Here is a 23,660-nt window from a genome sequence, read left to right as displayed (position 1 = left end):
GGTAGCATTCCTAAGACTCCTGGCCTCTAGGTCAGAGCTAATGGGCTATTCGGTCTCAGAAATAGGGCTGAATGGACCTTGACCGTGACAGTTTGCTAGATTCCCTACAAGTGAGAACATGCTGAGCAGGGGACAGTAAAAACGAAGTCCAAATTTCACTTTGCTAACATACAACTCTGAGTGTCCCTGACACAGGCACAGCTGGTAGGAACTGGCTGTCAGACCTCTAGGGTGGCATTTTCTAGTAGCACAAAAGTATGAGCACAGGTTACCGGGGACACTTATTTTGACAGAGTTAAATGGAATATTTAAAAATACTTGTACAAGGAATAAAAGGTTATCGGGGATACTTATTTTGACAGAGTTAGATGGGATGTTTTTAAATACCTGTATAAGGAATAAAGGTCTACAGCTCAGAATTCCACAGAAAGCCTTGGAAATGTTGGCCCCAGAGGGCAGCGTCCCAAACCGCATGCTCGCCTCCCTTAAGCACTGCTGACGGGGGGTGGGGGGGTGGTTCAATTAAACAGAACAAAACAAAACGCCCCTTGTCCTCAGAGATCCCGCGTTCTGTTTGCTTTACTGTGAAGTGGCCTTCTCAGAACATGAGTGGCGGGTGGCCTCCAGCGCCCTGGGGTGGGGTTGGGGGTGGGGGTGCCGGTGCCTCGCCTTTCCCCGGCGACAAGTGTAGTACTCCCGCTTACCAGGAGAGGGCGGCTGGAGCTTCGGCTGCTTCTTGGTGTCCGCGGTGCTGAAGACTTCCGGCGGGGGCTCCTCCCCGCGCTCAATCTTGCACTCAAAGGCAAACAGGTACTGGATATACTGCTTTTTCAGGGAGCTCGCTGCACTGCTTGAAGTGCCAACATTTAGGTTGGTTGCCAGCTCACGCCACTTCTTGTTTTTATTAACCTAGCAAAAAAAAAAAAAAAAAAAAAAAGGCAGGATCATTGGTTTGCAGCAAAGTGGCTTGTTTAAAGCCAGGAGACAAAAAAAAAAAAAAAAGCACTTAATGTCTTGGTTTACTTTTTTTTTTTTTTTTCATTTGCCTCTCTTAACGAATGCTCATTACTCCCACTCAGTAGTGCATAGACAGCATTTACAGTTATAAAACCATTAAGGGACCTGCTGATAGCTACATAAAAAGCATTGCTCCTTGCGATTCTTCTGCTTGGTGTGCCTTCTAATGCGTCGCACCATTCCAGGCCGTTGCTGCTCAGAGCCCGCGATTTTTTTGAGCAAATGTACACTCTCACCCGCGCTCATCCCCAGCCCACCTCTAATCTTAAAAAAAAAAAAAAAAAAAAAAAAAAGCACCCGAAAAAGAACTTAAAAAGCAGTAACAGAACTACTTTGCAATTTAAGTGCTGAGCTCTGATACGAAAAACAGTGTTTCCTTCCACCAGCCCAAGCTCCCTGTAGTATTAGCCTGCATCTCTTCTCTCACTGGAGACTTTCTTAGGGTGTTGGGCAGAGGGCCCCTCACTGGAAAGCCAGCACCAGCCATCCACCCTGGGTGGCTCTGTGAAGCCACGAGCGAGCCGACGCGGTGGGCACCTGTGAGCTGGGGAAGGGGCAGGGCCACGCAGGGTTCCCACTGACTCAGGCTGCAGAGAATACAGCCACAACGTGAAGAGAAAAAAGGAGAGAAATCCTGGAATGCTACCAAAGGACTTTAGGCATTAACTTTCGGTTTCCACTTGGGACAGTTAAGCAAGGTTGGACATCTGAAGGAAGCACACAGACCTGCGAATATTTGGGGAATATTCTGCCTTTAGACGCGCCTGGCGCTAAGTAAGGAGCATGGTTAAATGTTAAGGCGACAGTGGTTTTTAATGAAATGTTCAATTTTTGGATTCAAACTTTATCACAAAGCTCTTGATGTCCATTTACTTAGTACTAAATGGTGTGTGATAAACAAAATGCTCGCGAAATGCTTCCGAAGGGATGAGCAGGCGTGTTGCCTGGGCTGCCCTGAAAAGCAAGGCTCTGTACCGACCTCTATGTGGCTGCCAGGGCCCGCTCTGACTGCGGCTCAGGGCGGCCAGGTAGAAATCAAGATGGGGTGAAGGGCAACGTGGCCACGCGGCTCACCATCGTGCATCACAGCTGCGCTCAAGCAGCCCTTGTTAGCCAGGTAGGCAATGAACCTCACCCACAGACCCAACATGGTAGGTAATTCACGCTGTCGACGGAGGAAAAGTAAGGGGTCTGGACAAACTCTATGCTTCTGTGAGGGTGAAACCCAACTGTATAGTGTCCTGAGGATTCTAAAAAATCTATGCCATGGGGTTAGGGTAGAGGGGAAAGGTTCGGGGAGCAGGTGCAGAGAGGAAAGGTGAGGGGGTCTAGGTGTAGGAGAGAGTTTTGTATCTTGAGCTCTCCACTGACCACCACTCATGCACTTGGTCTGCGCCGTACGACTTACCACCTGACTCTGCAAAGCCTTGACTCAAGCTCTGTTGGTTTCGGGTGTACACGGAAGGTCTCTGGTGGGATGAGGCGCCTCCGGGAGGGCTAGGGACAAAGGCCTGGCCTGCTTCCCCTAGAGCTGCGAGGCGCTGAGAGCAAGGCGGGCCCTCAGCGGTACCTGTGGATTAGGTGACTCACTCCCGAATGGTTAGCGACCCTGAGGCACCGGGGCGGAGTGCAGGGTCCCACACTGTGTACTGGACCACCTGGCCCAGAGCAGCTCCTTTCAGTGATCCGGGTGGGAGCCCAGGTGCTGACAGGTTTCTAAAGCTCCCCAAGTAATTCTTCTTCCCTCCCCAAGTAATGCTAACGGATAACCAGCCTGAGAGCTACAGGAAGATGGGGGGGGGGGGTGGCGGCACGTGTCTTAGAATCTGACAGACCTGGCCTACAGCCACCCCGAGAGTCCCTGGGCCACACAACTGTGTTTCATTCTGTTACAGTGTCCTCTCCTCTTTGGGGCTGATGACGCCTGCATTTAACGGGTATTCGGAAAGACCATACCAGAACAAACGGAAAGCATGGTGCCCAGCACGCAGTGAGCACCTACCTGGGACCCCTTCCCTGCTCCTCTCGCAGGACATGCACTCATGTGCTAGACTCCAGACCACAGCAGAGCCAGGACCAGGGGGAGGAAAGTTTGGCCCCCACGGTACCAAGTTTAAGGGAGCACTGGTTCGGAGAGTCAGGCAGGGGCAGGGGAGGCACCGCACAAGCCTGAAGAGTGCCTCCTGAAATTCCACACCCTGATGCCACCCCTCCTGCACCCCAGCCCCAGTTCTGTGCAGAAATGCCCCTCTTACCACTCGGGCACTGTGGACATGCTGTGAGATACAGGACTTCGTTTTCTTAATAAATTGCTTTGGATTTAGAACTGATCCGGACAATTAATTTGGTCATTTGCAAAACATTCCTGGAGCATTTACTATGAAATCTTGGCAGATCCCACAGATTTCTAGAGCTGTCAGGGAACCTAAAGAAAAATCCAGTCCGACCGTCTCATTTTGTAGATGAGAATGGAGGTCCATGTAAAAGTGACCTGCCAAGGTCACACTACAAGTTGGTGCCAGGCCCAGGGCCCCACCCCAGTGCTCTCCCCGCACAGCACACAGACATGAATCCCACGGGCTTAGCTTTTTATTTAAAAAAAAAAAAAAAAAAAGTACAAAGAAACCTTTGGGAGCTTACGCACAACGTCTCCTCATTCACTCACTCGCACTCTCACCTGTGCCAAACCTCCGATCTCTTTGACGCAGATGTAGAGCCGGAACAGGTCCAAGGGCTTCTTGCCCACCGCGGGCAGACTGGAGACGGGGGAGCCTCTCTCTTCCATGAAGGTAAGGTATCGGTCGACCCACAGCTTTCTCTCCGGCTCGTTCCCCAACTCATACACCTTTGTGATCTTTTCCCCAGTGGTGGTGGATGAGCTGGACTTCTAGCGCCCAGAAAGAGCATTTGGAAGTGGGGAATGGGTGGGCAGGGGGAAAGGGAAGAAGGTGAGAAAAAAGTAATGAGCTACCAAACACAAGAAGAGAAGAAATTTAAAAACTACCGCTATCACACAACAATCAGGAATGAAGGCTACTAGTTCAGGCACAAACTATACATTTTCTTAATGAAGACTTTACTTTGACTTTAAATAAAGGGCCCAAACTCCCCCTTTTATATACTTAAAAAACCCCAAAAAAACCAAACCCTTTTTCACTTGATTGATATAAGCGTTGAATCCCAGAAGGCAAGTTTCCAAGGACGCCCCACGTCACTTTTAAAAATAAGAGGGTGCGAGTTCATAGAAGAATCACAGTGAATTTAAAATTTCACATTTATGCAATATCACAGAGCCCAAAAAACTAAACGGACTCTTACTTTTCCTTGTTAAAATAAGAGTGAATAATGCGTGTCTTCATTAAAATGCTAAATCTTATGGAGGAGAACAGATATGGGACTTGCTGAAATATAGAAGGTAGGTCACAATTCATAGGGACCAGTGGTGTGGTTTCTGCTCCTTTGTAAGCTTTATTAACTAAGCCAGCTAAAGTTTTGGCATTTACTCACGATGACTAGCTTTCCCTACGTAAGATTTCTTGGACTTCTCTGCCAAGGCAAGGCGCTAGTAGGAATTGTTTTAACAGATTTCTCAGGCAACCATGCTTTAATCACAAACACATGGGCTATTTCATATTCCCTGCAGATCTATGGATACATATATGTGTTTGCTTTTATACACATGGGTTTATGTGCTCGTGTGGTTTATACTGAAGCTCTAATTCTTCAGTTTTCTAATTCTGTGTGATAGTAAAATGTCGAAATTTGCTGTTTGTGCACAACTGAAGCCCACCTTCTGGATTATGTGATCTGGGAAGCTAACATTTTTGGTACAGCCCAAATGTATATTTTTCTTTTATGCCTCTTATGTCTGTAACAATAACTTGTGTGCTTTAATATCTGCAGTTCCAGGGTTGCTGTGAAAAATTCACTTCTAAATTCTCAATCAAGATTTCCTTGGAACAATAATTTACTTCCTCATGTGTCTTTACCAGCTTATCATTTGCAATGGATAGTCCTCATTTTAGATGGGACTTCCTCTTAACTCTTTTCCATTGTATTTGGCTTAACCGTTTTAAACACATTGCTGTAATTTGGGGGGTCAAATAACATGACTGCCATTGAAGTTTGATGTTACTTTGTTAGTAAATGATCCCCAGTGAAAGCAGGACTTCAGAGAAGATGCTTGAGAATGAAAATAACAACATTCCTCTAATTGAAGGCAGCTCTTCCAGACTATTTCCGCTGAAATTTTAAGCCTTCGGATTCAGAATTATTGAGGCATAAAACCTTTACATCAAATACATAAAAAATGGGTGAATACAGTTGATGTAAATAAAAAATTTAGGGTGGTGGGATTAAAAAAAAGTGTGATCTTTTAGAATTTACATTGATGCTGAGGCTCAAGAGTAAGTCACTTAAAAATTACTTTAGAGCTTAAAAAAAAATATATATATCTCCATATATAGACTCAGAATCTGGAACACACTGTATACTCAAATAATATGGTTTTAAATTTTATTTTCCATATTCATATACCCAAGGAATATTTGACTGGGAAAAGAAATTGTCCTACCACATTTTACACATTCCAGAAGCTCTGTCATCACTAAGGGGGGAGGGAGTTAGTTTCTAAATGCTAGTTAAAAAAATGTTTTTTCCCTTTTGGGGCGCAATACAAAATGGGCCCACTGTCTTTTTAAAAAATGAGATTTTTTTATCACCTAAAATCAATCAAAAAAGAAAAAAACCCCACCAACCCTCTCACTTGCATTTTATTTGTAACAAATTGAGAGGTAAAAGTTTGACATTCAATTTAAGGGTAAGAGAAATAAAAGCGATCGTTTCAATTGAAAATTACCTTGAGTGGCTCTACCAGCGTTCTGAATCTAAGATCCAGGCCATCTCTGGCCTGGTCCTCTCTGATGCCAAACTGGGGAAGGGGTCCGGAAGGACCGTTCATCAGGCCCCGAGCAGTGGGGCTATGCAGATGTCTGTTCTCATTTGTGAAATGAGTGTATCTCTTAACCTGAGATAAGCCTAAAATAATAGTGTACTTACTTTGGCCATACATATTTTACCTTTCCTTACCTTTCTTTGTTAAATGAACTTGAATTTAATTAACTTTTGTATGTCTCAATTTGTTCTCATAAAGTTAGAAAAGCTTAATGAAGACAGTGGTTTTTAATAGGATCATTTTATTTTTCATAGCTTTAAATCTTCAAAAAAGACTTAAGGATTTTCATGGCACCATAATGTGGGAAAATGCATCAGGAGGAGAAGTGGTCAGGCCTCAGGTGATGCGTCAGTTCCTGGAAGAGGCCTCCCAGGCACACAGGCTCCCTCATCTGAATCACTGTCTCCCGCTCTATTTGTCCTTGGCGGCCCTTGGTTACACGGCCTATAAAAAGCCCGTGTTTTGCATGGGATCATTTGTCTGCCCTACGTTCTCCTGACTAGACTTTATGTTCCACGAGGCAGGGTTCGAGCCGATTTTGAATCCCAAACAGCGACTGCACACTGGAGGGATCTGTAACAGTATTTCAGAGACCGGGGTGCTGAGTGACCGTGGACACAATCTAACAAGACTGAAAGCTGAGGAGGGGTTGTGCCCATGACTGCCACATTCCATCTCTACTCCCAGCCTCAAGGTCTGTTTACTGGCCAGTTATCAAAGTTAGTCTTTGGGTGTCCGAACAGAGGAAAAGGACATAAAGGGAAACATAAGTGCTAGGAAATCAAAGAGTATATACTTTATCGTCGATTAGGCTCAACATGTACTTTTTCTGTTCCCAGACACCAGCTTCGATGCAACCTTTGGATGGGTGTCTTCATACGCTCTAGCCACGGACACTTGGGCAAACACACCAGCCCTGCAGAAAGGAGGAGGGTTACCTCCTCCAGGTCACTAGGAGCACCTCACATTGCTTCTGTGTTGTAAAAATGGTATTCTAGTGCCCGTAACTGTCATGGACGCAAGAGAAGGGAACGGAGATTGCCGAAAAACTACAGTAAGACATTATGGCGCCACAAATGTTTTCCTTGCATATAGTTTAATTAAGTCTATAAGTACATTTTTCCTCAAATCTCCAAGGCAGATTTACATTTCAGCAGTCTTTACCATATGCCTGGTAATCTGTGTATGTGCAAATGTTTATTTTTATTTTAGAATGTTCTGTAACAAAACAATGTTGGTCCATAGCACACTGTCAAAGCACTGAACATCTTTATTATTCAGTCCATTTCAGGCCTTCTATTAGACAGGCTTTATTAGAGACACTGGTAGGAGCAATTTTAAGGGCAAACTGAAGTTGTGTCTCAGAAAGAACAGTTAAATATTCCTAAATCGTATGTATCAGCAGTGATTTGACAGCACAGATACTCTCTGGTCATTCCTTCCGATTGCATTTGGTTCCCTTCTTAAATTAGCATCTCATCCAAGACAGGCGCCGTTTTTTCCATACAGAGCCGTCATCTGAATCCTTCTACCTGGGACCACAGCTTCCCCGGTCCTTCTCTACCACTGGAGCTGGACATTTGCTTGCCCGTTCTTAAACATACAATGGTTATGGTACAGGAAGAGATAACGGATGTGGGAATGTTTAGAAAAAAGGAGTATGCAACCTTATGTCTAATTATATTATACTCAGGAAATGAAGTCAACACTTCAGTTTGGTTTTTTCTTATATTTAAGTGGAAAGTGAGGTTTTGGTAATAGTTTCTTTCCTCTGGGACTCATTGGATGGAGATCACCTGACTAGTCAAAGTATCATAAATATCTCACTCCATCTTTATAAGCCAGAGTCAGTAAAGTGGCATTTTAAACGTATAATATATAATATCGTCTATCAGTAGTCTTTGTTTTTCACAAATTATTATTCTTGATTATTATCTTAAGGTTTCAACGATTATGATTTTCGGCCTCTAAAATGTTTCCCTCCGAGCCAACATAATACATGTTTTTGAAAAGTTTTCATCTGAGTTCTACCTGCTAACCTGAGAGTATGCCGATTCAAAAATGCTCTTCTTGTGATGAAGACAAAACACAACACAACACCAGGGGAGATTGTGGGGAAAACCCCCGGAACGTCGGCTGCCTTCTGAGACTCAAAGCCAATGACACAAAGCCATCAAGATGCGGGAGTTGCCCTCCCCCTTTCTGTTAGTTCTGCAAACCCGCCCGAGAGCATTTTTCATTTCATCTCCGTTGCTGCAAAAGCAAAACATGTCTACAGAGAAGGTAACAGCGAATATTGCCCTTTCTTCCTCTGAAAAGGAAAATGCTGGTTATACTAGAGCTCCACATGAATTTTACAAACATTTACTGGAACCACCAACCCTTCAAACCTTCAGTTCTATCTGTTTAAACCAGTGAATGGATAATTAATAGCAGCCTCCTTTTGGGGTTTTGACTAGATTGCCAGATTCTGCACATAGAGACTTCTTCCCTCCAACTCGCTTTTCCTGAGCTGTACTCTTCAATACGTCGTCTTAACAAAAATTAGCGTGTTAATTAAGCCTTCTTGGCAAGTAATTGCATGTTAAGGCTTTTTTTTTTTTAAACAGATCTTTTGATTCCCTATATGAATGTAAAATAAAGGTTACCACAGTGCCATTTTATTCTTTTTTTTTTTTTTAATGGCACAGAATTAATTTCTTCAGTAGGAAAATAAAGACCGGGCTCTATGGACAGAAGAACATTAAGACTAAAAAAATTCCCTTATATGCACATCACCATTTTTGTTTTCTCTATATCATAAGGAAATCAACACTTAATTTCAAGATTATCAGCAGTCTTGTGCAGGATGTAATTTTTCTATCTCCACTCATTCTAATGCAGGTACATAATATTATTCTAAAAGTAGCCTTCCAAATATTCACTTGCAGGAACATTTCTACAGCTTTGCTGTTAATTTCTGACAGGTGGAATGAAACAAAGTAGGGCTGATATTGTGTTAACCCGTGCCTGGAGCGTCACATCTCTATTTACAGGTAGGCGGTTTTGAAATAAGATGTTTCAGATACAACAGCCCATGAAAGATTTAGGCCAAAGGCCAAACTTGTCATTTACTCCTTGGCTGCTATTAGTTTCCATGGAAATGGAGAAGTAACTCGCTTTAAAGATCTTCTGTAAGTGCACAACGGATCAGACATTTAAACAAAGTCACTGGGTGGAGGAGTTTGGACCCGGTAACACAATCACATGCTTCATATCGAGGTGCTTCTTTATAACAGCGGTTTCATTACCAGAAATCAACTTCTACGATTTGCACAAACTTTACTCATTTTGTCACTGCTACAATCACAAAGCAAACCCTTTCATGGATAAATCATGAAGAAGAAGTCTTATAAAACAAATCAATCGGCAAGCATTCAAGTAGAATTACTTAATTATCAAAAAACCCCCAAAAAACAAAAACAAAAACAAAAAAAACCGAAAACCACAAAAAACCAGAGCCACTTACAGGGCTTGATGGAGTCTTTGGCCAGCCTGGGCTGCTAATGCTATCACTTTCATCTCCATGAAATGAGGAGATGCTAGCAGAGCTGGGGGACATTGGGGAAGGGACTGGCAGGTTGCCGGGGGTTGGGGGCTGAGATATACCCTGAGAGCTGTAGCTATCCTGTGGTAGAGGAATAAAAAAAAAAAAAAATGACAAAGGTAGGGCAAACTTTATTTAAAATAACAAAAAGCACATCCAGTTTAACAGACTGATTTTTATATATAATGGATATATATAAAGACATGTACGAACAAACACACAAAGACACACACGTATAAAGGTATTAGAACAACATTCTTAATTAGTAGAATTTGGTCAGTTCGCTGGATGCCGGAGAAGGCCACTAAGCCACCATGCTTACTTCAAGCTGACACGGAATGCTAAGCATGGGTTACCCCTTATGAAAGAAAGAAAGGAAAAAAAAAAAAAAAAGCTGTTCACCTTATTTATCAAATAAGGCAGGAAAGCAAAATATTAAGTATGTTGTTGCTGCTGAGGCGGCCAAAACAGGAAGCTATAAACTGAAGGCAGAGAAAATGGCTGCAAGTGTCAAAACCAGGCAAGGCCCCTTACTTGTCCCCACCCCCAAAGCGTTTCTCTCAGGTGGGTCTCGTCCCGCCTCCCCTCTCCCACAGCCAGGAGTTAAATGCCGTAAGAACTAGTAACTTTCAGATCCACACCATGAAGGGGGGTGGGGAAAGGAAAGAAAACTACAAACGTGGTGCACAAAATGGAGGCATGCAGAAGAGAAGAAAATGGCGACGAAAAGTGTAGGCCAACATCGTGACTACAGAACAACATGGCAGCTTCAGCGAGGCAGACCCCACACCGCGTGCAGAGGAGAAAGGAAATACCTTCGACTTGCTCTCGGGCTGTGGAGTGCCTTCTTCTTTACCGTCTGCTTTGAGAGGCAGGGGCAATTTGGATTCGCCAGGAGACATCATATCTGCAAGACCCATAGATGCTAATCGAAAACAGGAGAAAGAGTTTAGGATTATACATGTGATTCGTCAGGCTGGGCTCCTGCTAACACAAGTTACTGAGTGATGCGTGGGGCACTTGCATTTCCCTTGAAGGAAGAAAAGAAAAAAGAAATCGTAACTCAGAGCACACTCGTTTCTGACATCTAGACAGCACGATATTCTGGTGGTCCTTTTTTAACTTAAAAAGAAAAAACACAAATGCAATCATTTATTCAACACCCCACCGCTGAAAGTCAACTCGTATCAACGTTATCTTCTCAAAATGATTACAGCGTTATTTAATGGAGTAGGTGACAAGTGGAAAGAAGTCCAATGTTTAAACTGCTCATCGGGTGTTGAAAGGAAAGAGTGGATGTGTGTATTTTCTACCTGGTGACTAGAGGATGCTGTGCTTTCTTAATTTCCTAAGTTTACATAGTCTATAGTTGGCAAATCCATTTGACATTTGATATGGTTTCATTTGAAAATCTTATCTATTCCATGTGGCCTGGTCTGCAACGATGGAAAACAATCGTAACAAATGACTTCAAAAACAATAATCAAAAGTTCTTTTCGAAGGAAAGGATTTCTAATTAGTTTGCAGTGGGGCTGCTTTTCTTTCAGTCTGGGACCGTACGTGCACTTATCAATCCCCAGCAGCAGCTCAAATGCCCAGCAGCCCAAGAGTGAACTCTACGCTCCCTGGCAAAACTCACTCTCCATCTCTAGGCTCAGAAATTCTACCAAGTTCATCCAGGCTTTAGATTGAAAGGTTCTCCGAAGAACAACTGATTTAGACGCATTTATTATCCATACGAAAAGACATTTTCAAGCTAAAAATATGGGTTCAGATTTCTTTTTAAAGGAAGCACAAGGCTACAGTAGGGAATCAGTGTAGACGTCCAGGGAATAACAGCTGAATTTCTACAGAACCCCACTGTGAAAACCATCTGCACAACACTGGGCCGGGAGTGCGACACAAACAGATGTGTGAGGAGAGTTGGAAACAGACAAGGGCGAGTGGAGAGAATTATGAGCCTTGTAAATGAGTGAAAGCCAGAAAACATTCCTATTTCAAAATAAAGTAAACCTGAGGTTTTATGAACAGGACCCATTCTACATTCTGCAAACGGAAATGCTGGCTCAACCAAGGCAGTGCACATGTTGCATAAAGGGCCAAAAAAAAAAAAAAAAAAAAAGAAGCGTTAAAAAAGGCTCTACAGATTGCCCACTACAAAATGATTATTGCACATATTCATGTATTACTATGTTTTAGAAAATAATTAGTTTTAATTACAGCAGAGAGAGAGTGAGCAGGGCTCTGGCGAATTAGCTGGCAAGCTTTGTGGTGCTAATTTGCTAATATCGTTAGCATCTCTGCAGGTTGAGACCAGAGGTCCTGCCAAAAAAGCCGACCCCGCCACGTGCCCGTGAGCACGGCGGCACGCCCACGGATGCCCCGGGAAGCGCCCGTCTTCTCCGCGGGCGCACTGGCTTGTGCTCCCGAGCCCATTTGCAGCCAGTCAGCCCTTGAAGTCATCACCACACACACAAATCATAATTGGGATGTTTTTCTTTCTTTCTTTCTTTCCTTTTTTTTTTTTTTTTTTTTTTTTCCAAATTACTTTCAATACTTAGACTTTAAGAACTGGAACAAAAAGCTTTTTCAAGGGATGCAGCTGCAGAGAAAAATCTATTGGGATCAGCTAAAAATGCTGTTATTTTTGTGAATGTGTGAAACCTCAGAAAAGCAGCTGAGAGAGATTACACCAGACCGCCTTGCTCCGAGCTGTGGGCTGCTTTCGTGCAGTTTTCTCTCTGGGGTCTAGCGCTGTAGGAATTAGTAAATCTGTACATTAAGAAACACTCTTTTTAGAAGAACAGAATGGAAGAGCAGGAGGCGTGCGGAAAGAGGAGCTTCTTTATGAAAGTCCACACGTCCTTGCTACTTATTCAGAGTGGGTTCCAAGGAACGACAGCCACACCATCCCGGGAAGGTGGCAAAGTCACGGACACGCGGCTCCAGTTAAGGCCTGTATCTTCAAAGGTTCTAACGGATAGTTCTGTTAGTATTTGTAATAAATTATGCCTAAATATTACTGTTGAAAGACAGAAAACAGTAATATTCTTCTTCATGCATGAGATGTGTTAACATACACAAAACATTTTTTTTAAGCCTAAAGAAGTGGGACGATATGTATTATCATAATTAATGATAATAATTAACACGGATTTAAAAATCAGACTCAGGGTGCCTGGGTGGCTCCGTCAGCTAAGCGTCCGACTCTTTTTGTTTTTAATGTATTTTTTAAATGTTTATTTGCTTTTGGGAGAGAGACAGAGTGCAAGCGGGGGAGGGGCAGAGACAGAGGGAGACACAGAATCCGAAGCAGGCTCCGGGCTCTGAGCTGTCAGCACAGAGCCTGATGTGGGGCTCGAACTCACTGACCGTGAGACCATGACCTGAGTCGCATGCTTAACCACTTAACTGACAGACCCGCCCAGGCGCCCCAAGCGTCTGACTCTTGATTTCGGCTCAGGTCATGATCTCATGGTTGACTGGTGGGATCAAGCCCTGCGTCGTCGGGGCTCTGTGCTTAACAGCGGGGAGCCTGCTTGGGATTCCTTTTCTCCCTCTCTGCCCCTCCCCCCTGCACGTGCACACACGCTCTCTCTCTCAAAAACAAATATTTAAAAAAATATTAAAAAAATAACAATCAGACTTAGATGAATTTAAGCATATCTGTTGGTTTGAAATTCCCTAAATTTCTTCATTCTCTGTTAAATATTCTTAAATGGGCATTTAGGGTATGCAAATGTAAAACCTGTCAAAAGTTACATTGTGTTATTATTTTGAGAGACAAATAAGGAGAGGGTTTAGAGTAACAGTTTTATTTAGTCCTCCTGCCTTACATTGCAAATTTTATTTTAGTAAATGGATCATAAGGTCTTTCCTTACTGTGGCTTTTACTGTTCCTTTTGTTGAAATGCTTACTTTTTGACTTCTTACCAGAATTCTTAATGAATCACTGCAAAGAGCTATATGCCTCCCAGGGCGATGACACTCCAGGGGCACTATTTTTTTCTCCTTTCCCAGAAGAGAAAGACCACCACTATTGTAAGGATGTGTTAAATCAAGGCCCTGTTCTTTCTCCCATTGACATCAGTAATCCAGTATGTAAAGTTCAGGCATAAAAAGGGGCAGTAAAGGGTCCGTGACTGCAGAAGAGCCGTGTGAGCACCGTAAATACATTTCGAGCACTAGCCTCTGGCTTCACCACCGAAATTTAAGAGCTAGAATGATTTCTTAAAGTAAGTGCGGGTCAAGGTCCTGAGGCAGTCATTCCACCCTGGATTTAATATATTCAAAAGGAACACGAAGAACATATGGTGTGAGCAAAACTGAACTCAAACATTCATTCTTACTCTCTCGGCTTCCTTCACTTAGTCTCCCTACAAGGCGACAAAATCACTCCCAGAAGATGGGGAAATGGGACCAGAAACACACACACACACGGCTTGTTCTTTTCATGGTAAACAATACACCATGCCCCACAAAATCTTTTATTCCTTGTTTCTGAAAGCACTGAAGGGCCTACCTGCGTGTGTACGTCTGCAGACATTCAGGACCATTTTCACACGTGGCTAATATATAAAGACCGCCGTTAACATAACACATACAGAGGATGTGAGAAAAGCTCAGGAGAAACCCTTCTCTCTGACTGGATCGGCGAGGCCTTGAGGAAATCTGCGGACACCCGTCTATGCCGATGTGCCTCCACGGGGGCAGTGTATGTGAGGTGCACACCCCCAGCATTTCCATCTGCAGCCTCTCTCCATCCCAGCCAGCCCAAGGAAACACGCGACCGGAGCAAAACCAGTATGCTTGCTACGCGGCACTGCTTCAAGGAAAGCAGCTCCTGTCTGCAGTGAGCTAGAGCGATGCTCTCAAGAAAGCCCCAGCTGCATGTGAAGTCCAGAACCACCAACGAACTTGGCATAATCCCGGGGTGCATTTTTTCCCCACTCGAAGAGATATGGTTTTCATAATTTAATATACCTTTTACATCTTTGGGGGTGGGGTGGGGAGGGAGGACAGCAATTCACCTAAAATCACTAACTTCGTGCAAGCAAGCAAACAAAAAACCCGACAATCTTTATAAACTACTTAGACAATCGACAGCCAGCAATGGTGTGAAATACCCCAAACTTCTTTAGTGAAGGACCCTAACGTCTCGAGACAGAAAACACCTATCCATCTGGTAGATTTATATTCTAGGCAGAGTTTTATAATTTTTCTTTTAAATTTCAAAACAGCAAATTATCTGGTAAACAGCCAATGCCACACAAAGCTGGCAGCAGTTTAGCGGAGAGATTGCTGAGCAAAATACCCCTATATTGGTGGTTCGTAAGCTTTAGCATGCACATGTGAGAACCACCTGTGGAGTCTGTCGGGAATCCAGACTCCCGGACCATCCTCAGAAATTCCGATTGGGCTGCCGTAATCTGTAGCTTTAACAAACATTCCAGGTGATAGGTGGTTCCTGACTTTTGGGAACGCTGAAAGAGGCTGTCGATACCGTGCTAGTGAGCTTGCCTCTTTTTCCTTGGGAGGGCTAACGGAGCTAGTGTGCCCCATCCCGGTAGGACGGCAATAGGATATCGCATTTGGTACTGAGCAGCGCTAGGTGGGCAGGAAGATCTGGAATCTGACGGGGCTCTCGTACAATAGGAAGGCCTGAGAACAGCAGTGTGTGGCTGTTCATCTGCTATCTGTAGGTTATACTGACGGAAATGTCCTACATTCTGCAGAGCGACTTCCAGGGAGGCAAACTTAGAACGACAGATGGTACATACATTTTCTGGAATTTAGATGTCTTCTTTAAGATGATGGCTTATACAAAGACAAGCATATGACTAATGAATATTATAAAATGAGACACAAGTATAATATAACCAGTAACGCGAGTATCATATAAAAGGGTGTATTTAACAAGGCTATACGTGATTTATAATTTTGCCCATAGCATTACATAATTCTAATCTTTTAATGTGAATAGGTTTTTTTTTTAAAGCTCTTGTAGAGGGAACAAATCCCCCCACTGCCTACCACCCCACCTCCCCTGCATTTTAAAATGAAGAAATAGTTGTCACATTCATACTCACACTGACTCCATTTTGAATAATTACTTGCTCACTGGAGCCTGTAACAATTTGTCACTACACAGGGAGACTGTTTTTGGCCCTGTACACTGTCTACAGCACAACGGTTCGAACTGCGCAAAGAGGGTGCTGGAACGTCTGCCGCATAAGCTGCTAACGGAGACTCAGCCAGTCCCACGCCCAGCCCTGGACACTGTGGGCATCATCTTCACTTTCTCCGAAAGGGTCCTTTGGTAGAGGAAATGCTTTGCCGTTATCACCGGCAACTGATATGCACGAGCCCAGACCAAGTAGGGTGATGTGATGCTGATCACAGCCTTTTTTTGGCCCAACTCTAGGAAAGTCAAGAGTCCACCTTCCGACCAAAACCCGTCAGGAGCCACTCGGTAACGTTCTGGGTTCCCCTGTCGTTCCTGTTTCCCTCAGAGATTGTAACACAGTGAGAGCGGACTGACGTGTGCCTATCAACAGATACGCAGTAGAGGCTAAATCATCCCTATTCCTCGGATGTGCTAGATGACTACTTTCTATCAGGCTGCATTGGACTTAACCGAGCTGGAAAAAAAAAATCACATAAATGTGTAGAGGAAAATTTGATAAATACTTAAATTATTAAAAATTCGATATCTCCAAATATACCATGTGATACAAAACTACTACTTAGCCCATACAAAAGTATGTGAGGATAAACTGCCTTTTGTCGAACAGTTTTCCTCTGAATTATCTGAATAATAATAAAAATAAATAGAAGCCCTCTCTGTGAATCTCCATTAAATTGGCTATTCCTTAGGAACACATAAATCTTCTTAGGCAGGGCACCGTGCCATCTGTTTGTGGTTGGTTATTTTTGTGGCTCTGGGGTCCAAAGGAAAAGGGGAAAAATGAGTATTGCTAATAGTAGGTGAAAATTTATTGTGTAGTTTCAATGCTCTGAAGTAATTTTATTTCAGCAAGCCAGACAAAACACATAATGTCATAACCCAAATACGCTGTTACCTGGGACAGGGCTGAGAAGGGAAGGGAAGCTTCTGGCTGACAGACTGTTCAAGAGCCTTCCCCTTTCATCTCGAATGTAAAAACATCCCCCTCACTGGGATGAATGACCGATATCAGGAAGGGCTGTTCTGTTTATTTAAAAACCTTCATTTTCTCCACTAGTTTCTCTTTTTTCCCCCTCTTCCGCATGCTTTTAAAGAGACGTAATCAGGGAATGGCCCTGTTAAATTAGACCTGAGAAGCCAACCCCTCGGAAGCTTGGCCGGGATGCCAGCCCAGCCTCTAGCTGTCCGTTCAGATGGACAAAGAAACAATAGCTCCTGGGGTGGCCTTTCAAAGATGGACAGGTCAGCAAGGTGGCAAAAGGCAGAGGAGATGAAAAAAGGTCGTAAGAGAAAGCCAAGCCTCTAACTCTACAGTGCTTTTCGAATGCATCATAAAACAGTGCGGGACACACATGACTGGCTACACAAAGCTCTGTGTCGACCAAAGGAGAGAATGCGACCCGAACAGTGGTCACCACTCTAATCGGTGCTAGAAAGGAACAGGTCAATTGCGATCCACAGCGTTTCCTCACGTAAAGAGTAGCGCTCACTGCTGGGTAGTTGGGGCTTGAGGAGGTGATTCAGGGTCTAAGCAATCCAAGGACACAGACGATTTGCCCAGGTTTAGACATTTTCGATACTTCCACAAACTGAGAGAATACTCTTACTGCACCAATCAGATGGGATTTGGTAAGAACGCAGTTGTTGGCATCACAAAGTGGGTTGAAACAATTAAACGTGACACAAAATTTAAAACAGCGCATTAAAGAAAATTGTATACGATTCCTCAATGGAGACAATCTGCAAATAGCACTTAAGGAACAACTATTTCCACATATACATTTCAAGGCGAAAAAATACTTCAAACCCCCTTGTTCTGCGCCTGAAATATGATTTTTAAGTGTTCAGCACCGTCACTACCGAATGGAGGATCCATTCTGTCATTGGGATCTCTTAATGCTTTGAATGATACCAAAGACAAAAAGAACATAGCGTATGCAGTGAGCAAGCAACCCCAGCGACACTTAAGAATACGTCCACACGTTGCAAAAACAGAGCGCGGAAAAAGAATTTACATAAAACGTAATGTGACCCTCAACTCTTAACAGTAGTTACATAGGTTGAGCAAGTTTCCAGGCACAGAAAAGTGGACTTTTCCCCCCTTTTCACCCAATGATTCCATTGCTGTTGTCTCTGTACATTCACCGGTGCAGGCCTAAGAGGAAAAGAGGGAAAGGGTTGGGGGTGGGGGGGGCAGCGCTCAGGGCACAGAGCCGCCTCGGTTACCTGTTGAGCTGTTCACCATATTGGGCGCCATGCTGTAGGGGGGTGCCTGGGTGTTCATGAGCCCAGAGCTGTTGTTGACGGGCTGGCTGTAGGGAGAGCTGGAAGCCATAAGTCCACTCTGGTTCATGCCCGGGAAACTGCCTTGCCTGTGTGAAGAGAGAGCACAGGTATACATATACTGACCGTGCACGCGGGCAACACTCTATCCCGGGGGTCATTTCTCATAATGCACATATGCAAGGGGTGGGGCTGCTGTTTTCCGTGTTTGCTTAAAATAATTGATTTCCTGGACAGAGAGGCTGAACTCTTGCTAAATAATGACTTAAAGCACTGTGTAAAAATTCCAAATAATATAGATTCCACAAGTAAATTACACATTTTAAGTCATGTCAAGTGTTCCACGTTATGATTTCTATAGAGGAATATAAGCAAGAAAGGGGGAACTTGAAATAAGAACAGGAATTACAAAAGCAAGCAAAATTAACTTCTAACATTTAAAAAAAGATTTGACTCTTTATTGGCATTAAGTAGTTAGTATCCTCGTATCAAAAACCAGAGGTCAAGGGATGAAAATCAAATGGGCAGTGTGGGAATGTTACTTAAATTTTTTTTCCTTTGACCTAAGTTTTCTGATATAATGAATATAGGAGAAAGCATTTCTGAACGCTTCAACCTGATTATTCAAGGTTCTGAAATTAGGTACTATTAAGAACACACCCATTTCCCCATATTGACATCACACAGTAAACCTCAGACTCCCGCTTCTTTTTGTAGGATTTCTTGCGACAGGAAGGAAGGGAGCTTAGACTGGCTGAAAGTGTCCCTAAAAGGCTCCGGGTCACCCCTCCCTGACTGCGACACAGACTCATGAACCTAAAGTTTTGGTGACTTGATTTCACTGGTTTTGTGTGTCCGCTCTATGAAAGACGAACTTCTCACTCTTGCAAGAGGCCAAGGGTATTTCTGCGTCTGAAGGAGACAACTGTGGTGCAAGGGTATTTCTCTGCTGGGCCCGGGCCTGGGGAAGTGGAGGTTTGGATGGCACGGCGATTTAATGCTCGCAGGGAAACCACGTGGTGACAAGACAGGTGATGGCGATGTGGCAAAATCTGGGAAAGACGCCACCCACTGGTGTACCCAAGCTTCTCCTATGTAAATAGTTCACCTGGAGAAAACTTTTCAAACTTTCATTTACTGGTGTTTACTCTCGGGAGTAAAACTAGTAAGAGGCGTAAAAATCCACACTTGCTCATCTACTCCAAGTGAGTTATGATTTTAAGCCCCTCCACCTCCATTAAGTCGTCATTTGATGGCTTTTCGTGTGTAATGGTAAAGTATGTTTAAAGAGATCCTTTCAAAGCTTAACCTAAGTCATTTTCAGAAAAACACAATATACAATCTTTTTGTGTAGCAGTCTTCAGTGGATTCAACTTTCTGGCTCGTAGAAAAAGTTCAAACATGGTCCACTTGAAAATTCAAAGTATCAAAGGTTTGAGTGCTTTTCTTCCTTTTAAATATCACACAAACTATTCTAAACTGGCACTCGATGATAGCTTGGAAAGAACATTCTAGCAGGCTGAGAGACTAACGGTGTGAGTGTGGCTCTGGGAGAAAGGAATGTTACTTCAGCCTTGAATTCTGAGCTCACTCAAGTGCCACTTCAAATACTACAGACTGCTGAATCAGGATGATAATACCCACTGCAGTTCATTAAGAATGTATCTGAGATCATCCAATGGCTTCTGATTAACCTCCAGGTCGTCAAATACTCATAAATACATTGCCCGGCAGCCATAAACACATTCCTGTACGGTTCGGGTCTTAACATCAGCGTGGAGGTTGCCGGCATTAACTCAGACAGCTGAGGTTCCCTTCTGGGGTGTTTTCATTCAAACAAAACACAGTTTCACGTTCATGTCCCTGTGGCACCTGCTGGGACTGCTCTCCCAATTTGTTAGCAGGTTAGTCACCTGAAGAGCATCCTTAACTCAGGAACAGGTTGGGTTTTCTGAAGACAACTTTCAAGTCTCAGCCAATGGTGACCCGCCGTCGTCCATCAAGATCGTTTCAGGGGCCGCCTCCTTTGTGAAGGCTGCCCTGTCTCCCCCACCTGGGAGCTCTGCCTTCCCCAGACTCTGCCTCTGACAACCCTCTGCACTTTCTTTTGTGTATGGCAACAATTTATGTGCATGCCTGGGCTCTTCTAGGCAATTCTGAGAGGAGCAAAGGAGCAACAGACAGCTACCGCAGAAAGTACTTGTTAAATAAACCGAGAGAGAACATTTTTACCATTGTAAACAGGCTTCTTCCAAATTCAGTTTCACATGTGGTGTGACTAACATGTGCGTGAAACACATGGTCCTTTAAGCACACCTGCTTATAACTCAGGTGCAAAAGAGAATCCGAATATGAAACCCACCAGGCAGGTGGTTAAATGAAGTAATGACCTCAGAGGCTCCTTGTAACCCTAATCTAGGGTTTCTCCCAAGTCTGCGTGGCCCATCTGCAATCACCATAAGATGATGAAGGTGTGCAGGAGAAGTTAAACAAACAAACCCTTAAAGTAACAAAACAAATTAAAGATTTCGAGGTCGGTGTGTTGGATGTCAGCTGCTGCGTATAATGGTCCTCAATGAAATCATGCCTGCAGTTTGAAAAGTCTGGTCAAAATGCCACAGGTCTTGACTCTGCCACCAGTCACACCTTCCACTGTCACTGGGATCTGGGAGCAAATCTCCTTCAGTCTCTGGGCCTCAGTGTTTGCATGTGGCCATGGAGGGACCAATAACAATAATAATGTTCATACTTTACTAGGTAATTATAAATGTGGCGGGCACAATTTCTAGGCATTTTATACATGTAACTTTTTAAATTACCTGGAGGAAGGTAGGTGGAATTATGCTCACATACAAAGGAAGAAAATAGGGATCAGAGAGATTAAATCACCTGCTTAAGGACACACAGCTAGGAAGCGTCAGAAACAGAATTCCTCAGGCCTGCTTTCAGATCAGTGTCCTGTATTTCTTTCTCCAAGTGCAAAGTACACAGGCATACAGAGCCCACTGTATACCTTCCTGTCTACTGTATTCATCTGTGGTTATAGAAAGCTGACAAATAAAAATGGTGCTTTTCTCCGGGTTTCCGGGACACCTGCTTCTAGGAACGAGTTTATCCAGAGTGTTGCCCGCCTCTTAGGGATCCAAGTAGGGAAGTGGCCGACAAAGATGCGAGTCTTCCCAGCAATGCAGGGCATGCGCGGCCATGAGCGAGGCATCTGGCCACCTGTCTAAATGGGGGAGAAAGCCGGTCTTTCTCATCATAGAAGAAATCCAATTCATCACTGCTTTGGAAACTACTGCCAGGATTATTGGTAATTTTCAACGAGCAAGATGAGCTTAATACTAAAAAGAGCTTTCTGCTGACTTTTTGGAAATTGAGACAATTTTGTTTTGTGGAAGAAAACATAACATGGCCGCCTGGCTAAGCCGAGCACTCCAACTTATCACGGTGTTGCTAGTATGAGAGGATTTCTGGGGGCTCGCGACAAAAAGCTTATTTGGTTGGGCTGACTACCGTCACTCGGACCACAAAGACCTCCAAAGAAGTTGGGCCCTTTCCAGAGGCGGCACTCGCCGGCTTCTAAATCCCTTTCTGACCACGGCACCGTTTGCAATGCTCCAAATGGAATTTGGAGAGCCGAGAAGTAAATCACCAGACATTCTCTTTTTCAAAACGAACCAAGAACAAAACAAAAACAGGCGAAAATACAAACTTTTGAAACGAAGGAAACATTTTCCACGTAAAAGCCTACCAAGATGTAAGCTGGGCCCGGAAGAGCAAAGTGCCCTTCCTTGACCTGTGGGTGTGTGAATTCCTGGGCTGTCTATTATGGGGCGACAGGCTCAGGTGGTTTTCCTCCCAAATTACTGCGGTCCCCTGATGCGGCCCGTTCCTAACCTGTGATAGTTGTGGCAATAAATGCCCAATAAGGCCCGGGGGGTTGGGGGGACTGGACTAACATTTAAAAGTAATGTTTAGTTGCTGTTGTGCTGCTAACGTAGCTACGGGGCGTAGCGCCTGGGCCGCACTGAGTGGGAGGCGGTGCGTCCAGATCAGGGCTGACCAAAGGGGCCACCGCTTACCCAGGCCTGGCCTTCTGTGACAAGGCCCTGTTCCCTTATGCCTTTGCAAAGTCAAAGTCTGAGGTGGGGCGCTGTTATTTAAACACGGGGACCCGCAGAATCACCAGAGGAACGTTATTTAGATCGATCGGTCTTTGGCTGGGACTGGATGGAAGTGTTTGAGATCTGTCATCCTATGACAAAGGCCAGGTTATTATAATGAGGATAGTTCAAAACTGGAGCCTATGGAGGTATTTCCCGAAAGCACTCCTCACTCCCGCTTCTCAGTCTTCACACGGACACAAGTAATACATACATATATATATATATATAATATATTATATATTATATATATTATCATAGATTTTCCTTTTATTCACTTTGGAAATTTCTCAAATATTACACATTCATCTGCCAACAAAGAGCTGGCTCTAGGGAAGAAAAAAAACAAACCCAGAAGCAAACACCAACTTTAAAGTGACCGTTTCCAATGGTTCACTGAGAAGATAGAAAGCAGTTAAACATACCAGTATGAAATCCTATAAAGAGTAACCACATACTCCTAAACACCTTGTTTTAAAGTCAACTACAATACAATTTAAAATAAGATCTGTATATGGTTTCGGTGCTTTAAAAGAATATTTAGGCCATACTGTCTTAGCAATCACCACTATTTTTTCTCAACAGTGGCAGATGGGGAAGTGTGAAATGTGTATCTTGAAAATGAATGGATTCCCGATACAGCTCTTTGGAGAAGGGTCGGGAGAGACAGAAGAAATAGTCTGGAAACAGGCACCACACAAGTGAAACCATGTCATTTCAGTCCTAGGGGCAAGCCACCTGGAGAGAAGCTCCACGCAAGGGTTCTAACAGAGCCACTGAAAATATCACTCCTGAGTTCTGTTCAAAATTGGAAAGTATATGACTGCCACATACACACGCCTTCCTCTGTATGGACTGTCAGTGTAGGTGTAGTTTATGTAGCCAGAAAGATTGCTTACTGACAAAATTAATTAGGCTAACAGTGAAATTTGGGGCACTCTTTCACTTAAACTCAATAGCGATCGGAACCAGGAACTCGCATCTTCGAAAAGCCCAGTTCCAGCAGAGTTTATTTTTAGAGAGCTCTAACTGCATGCGTAACATTACACAGGATGCCCTATTTTATTTTATTTTATTTTATTTTTTTTTTTTTAATTTTTATTTAAAAAAATTTTTTTTTTTTCAACGTTTTTTATTTATTTTTGGGACAGAGAGAGACAGAGCATGAACGGGGGAGGGGCAGAGAGAGAGAGGGAGACACAGAATCGGAAACAGGCTCCAGGCTCCGAGCCATCAGCCCAGAGCCTGACGCGGGGCTCGAACTCACGGACCGCGAGATCGTGACCTGGCTGAAGTCGGACGCTTAACCGACTGCACCACCCAGGCGCCCCAGGATGCCCTATTTTAAATGTGTTCTCAACAGACACTGTTTTCACACCCATGTCCAGAGTCACTGGCAGAATGCTTTCAACCTGAGTTACACAGTATCTTTCTCAAAGCCTCACCAAGAAGGAAAATTTGGTTGAA

The 23,660-nt window shown here is 43.8% G+C and overlaps 1 protein-coding gene across 12 annotated transcripts in view; it reads right to left on the bottom strand.

The window, feature by feature from the left end:
* ARID1B (AT-rich interaction domain 1B) overlaps window positions 1-23,660 on the bottom strand; it is a 450,488-nt gene that overhangs the window by 24,484 nt on the left and 402,344 nt on the right. For 8 of the 12 annotated variants that reach the window (XM_058736207.1, XM_058736201.1, XM_058736209.1 and 5 more), the window contains 5 exons: window positions 17,971-18,116; window positions 10,373-10,482; window positions 9,480-9,638; window positions 3,695-3,904; window positions 705-909 (listed from right to left, as the gene is read on the bottom strand). In XM_058736207.1, coding sequence (XP_058592190.1) covers window positions 705-909; window positions 3,695-3,904; window positions 9,480-9,638; window positions 10,373-10,482; window positions 17,971-18,116 — 830 coding nt within the window. The remainder of the gene's footprint in view (window positions 1-704; window positions 910-3,694; window positions 3,905-9,479; window positions 9,639-10,372; window positions 10,483-17,970; window positions 18,117-23,660) is intronic. The other 4 variants (XM_058736204.1, XM_058736210.1, XM_058736199.1 and 1 more) reach the window with 3 other exon arrangements.

The sequence above is a fragment of the Neofelis nebulosa genome, chromosome 6 (assembly GCF_028018385.1).
Source record: "Neofelis nebulosa isolate mNeoNeb1 chromosome 6, mNeoNeb1.pri, whole genome shotgun sequence".
Classification (NCBI taxonomy): Eukaryota; Metazoa; Chordata; class Mammalia; order Carnivora; family Felidae; genus Neofelis; species Neofelis nebulosa.
Note: the sequence above shows the minus strand (reverse complement) of the source record. Positions and strands in the feature narration are given on the sequence as shown.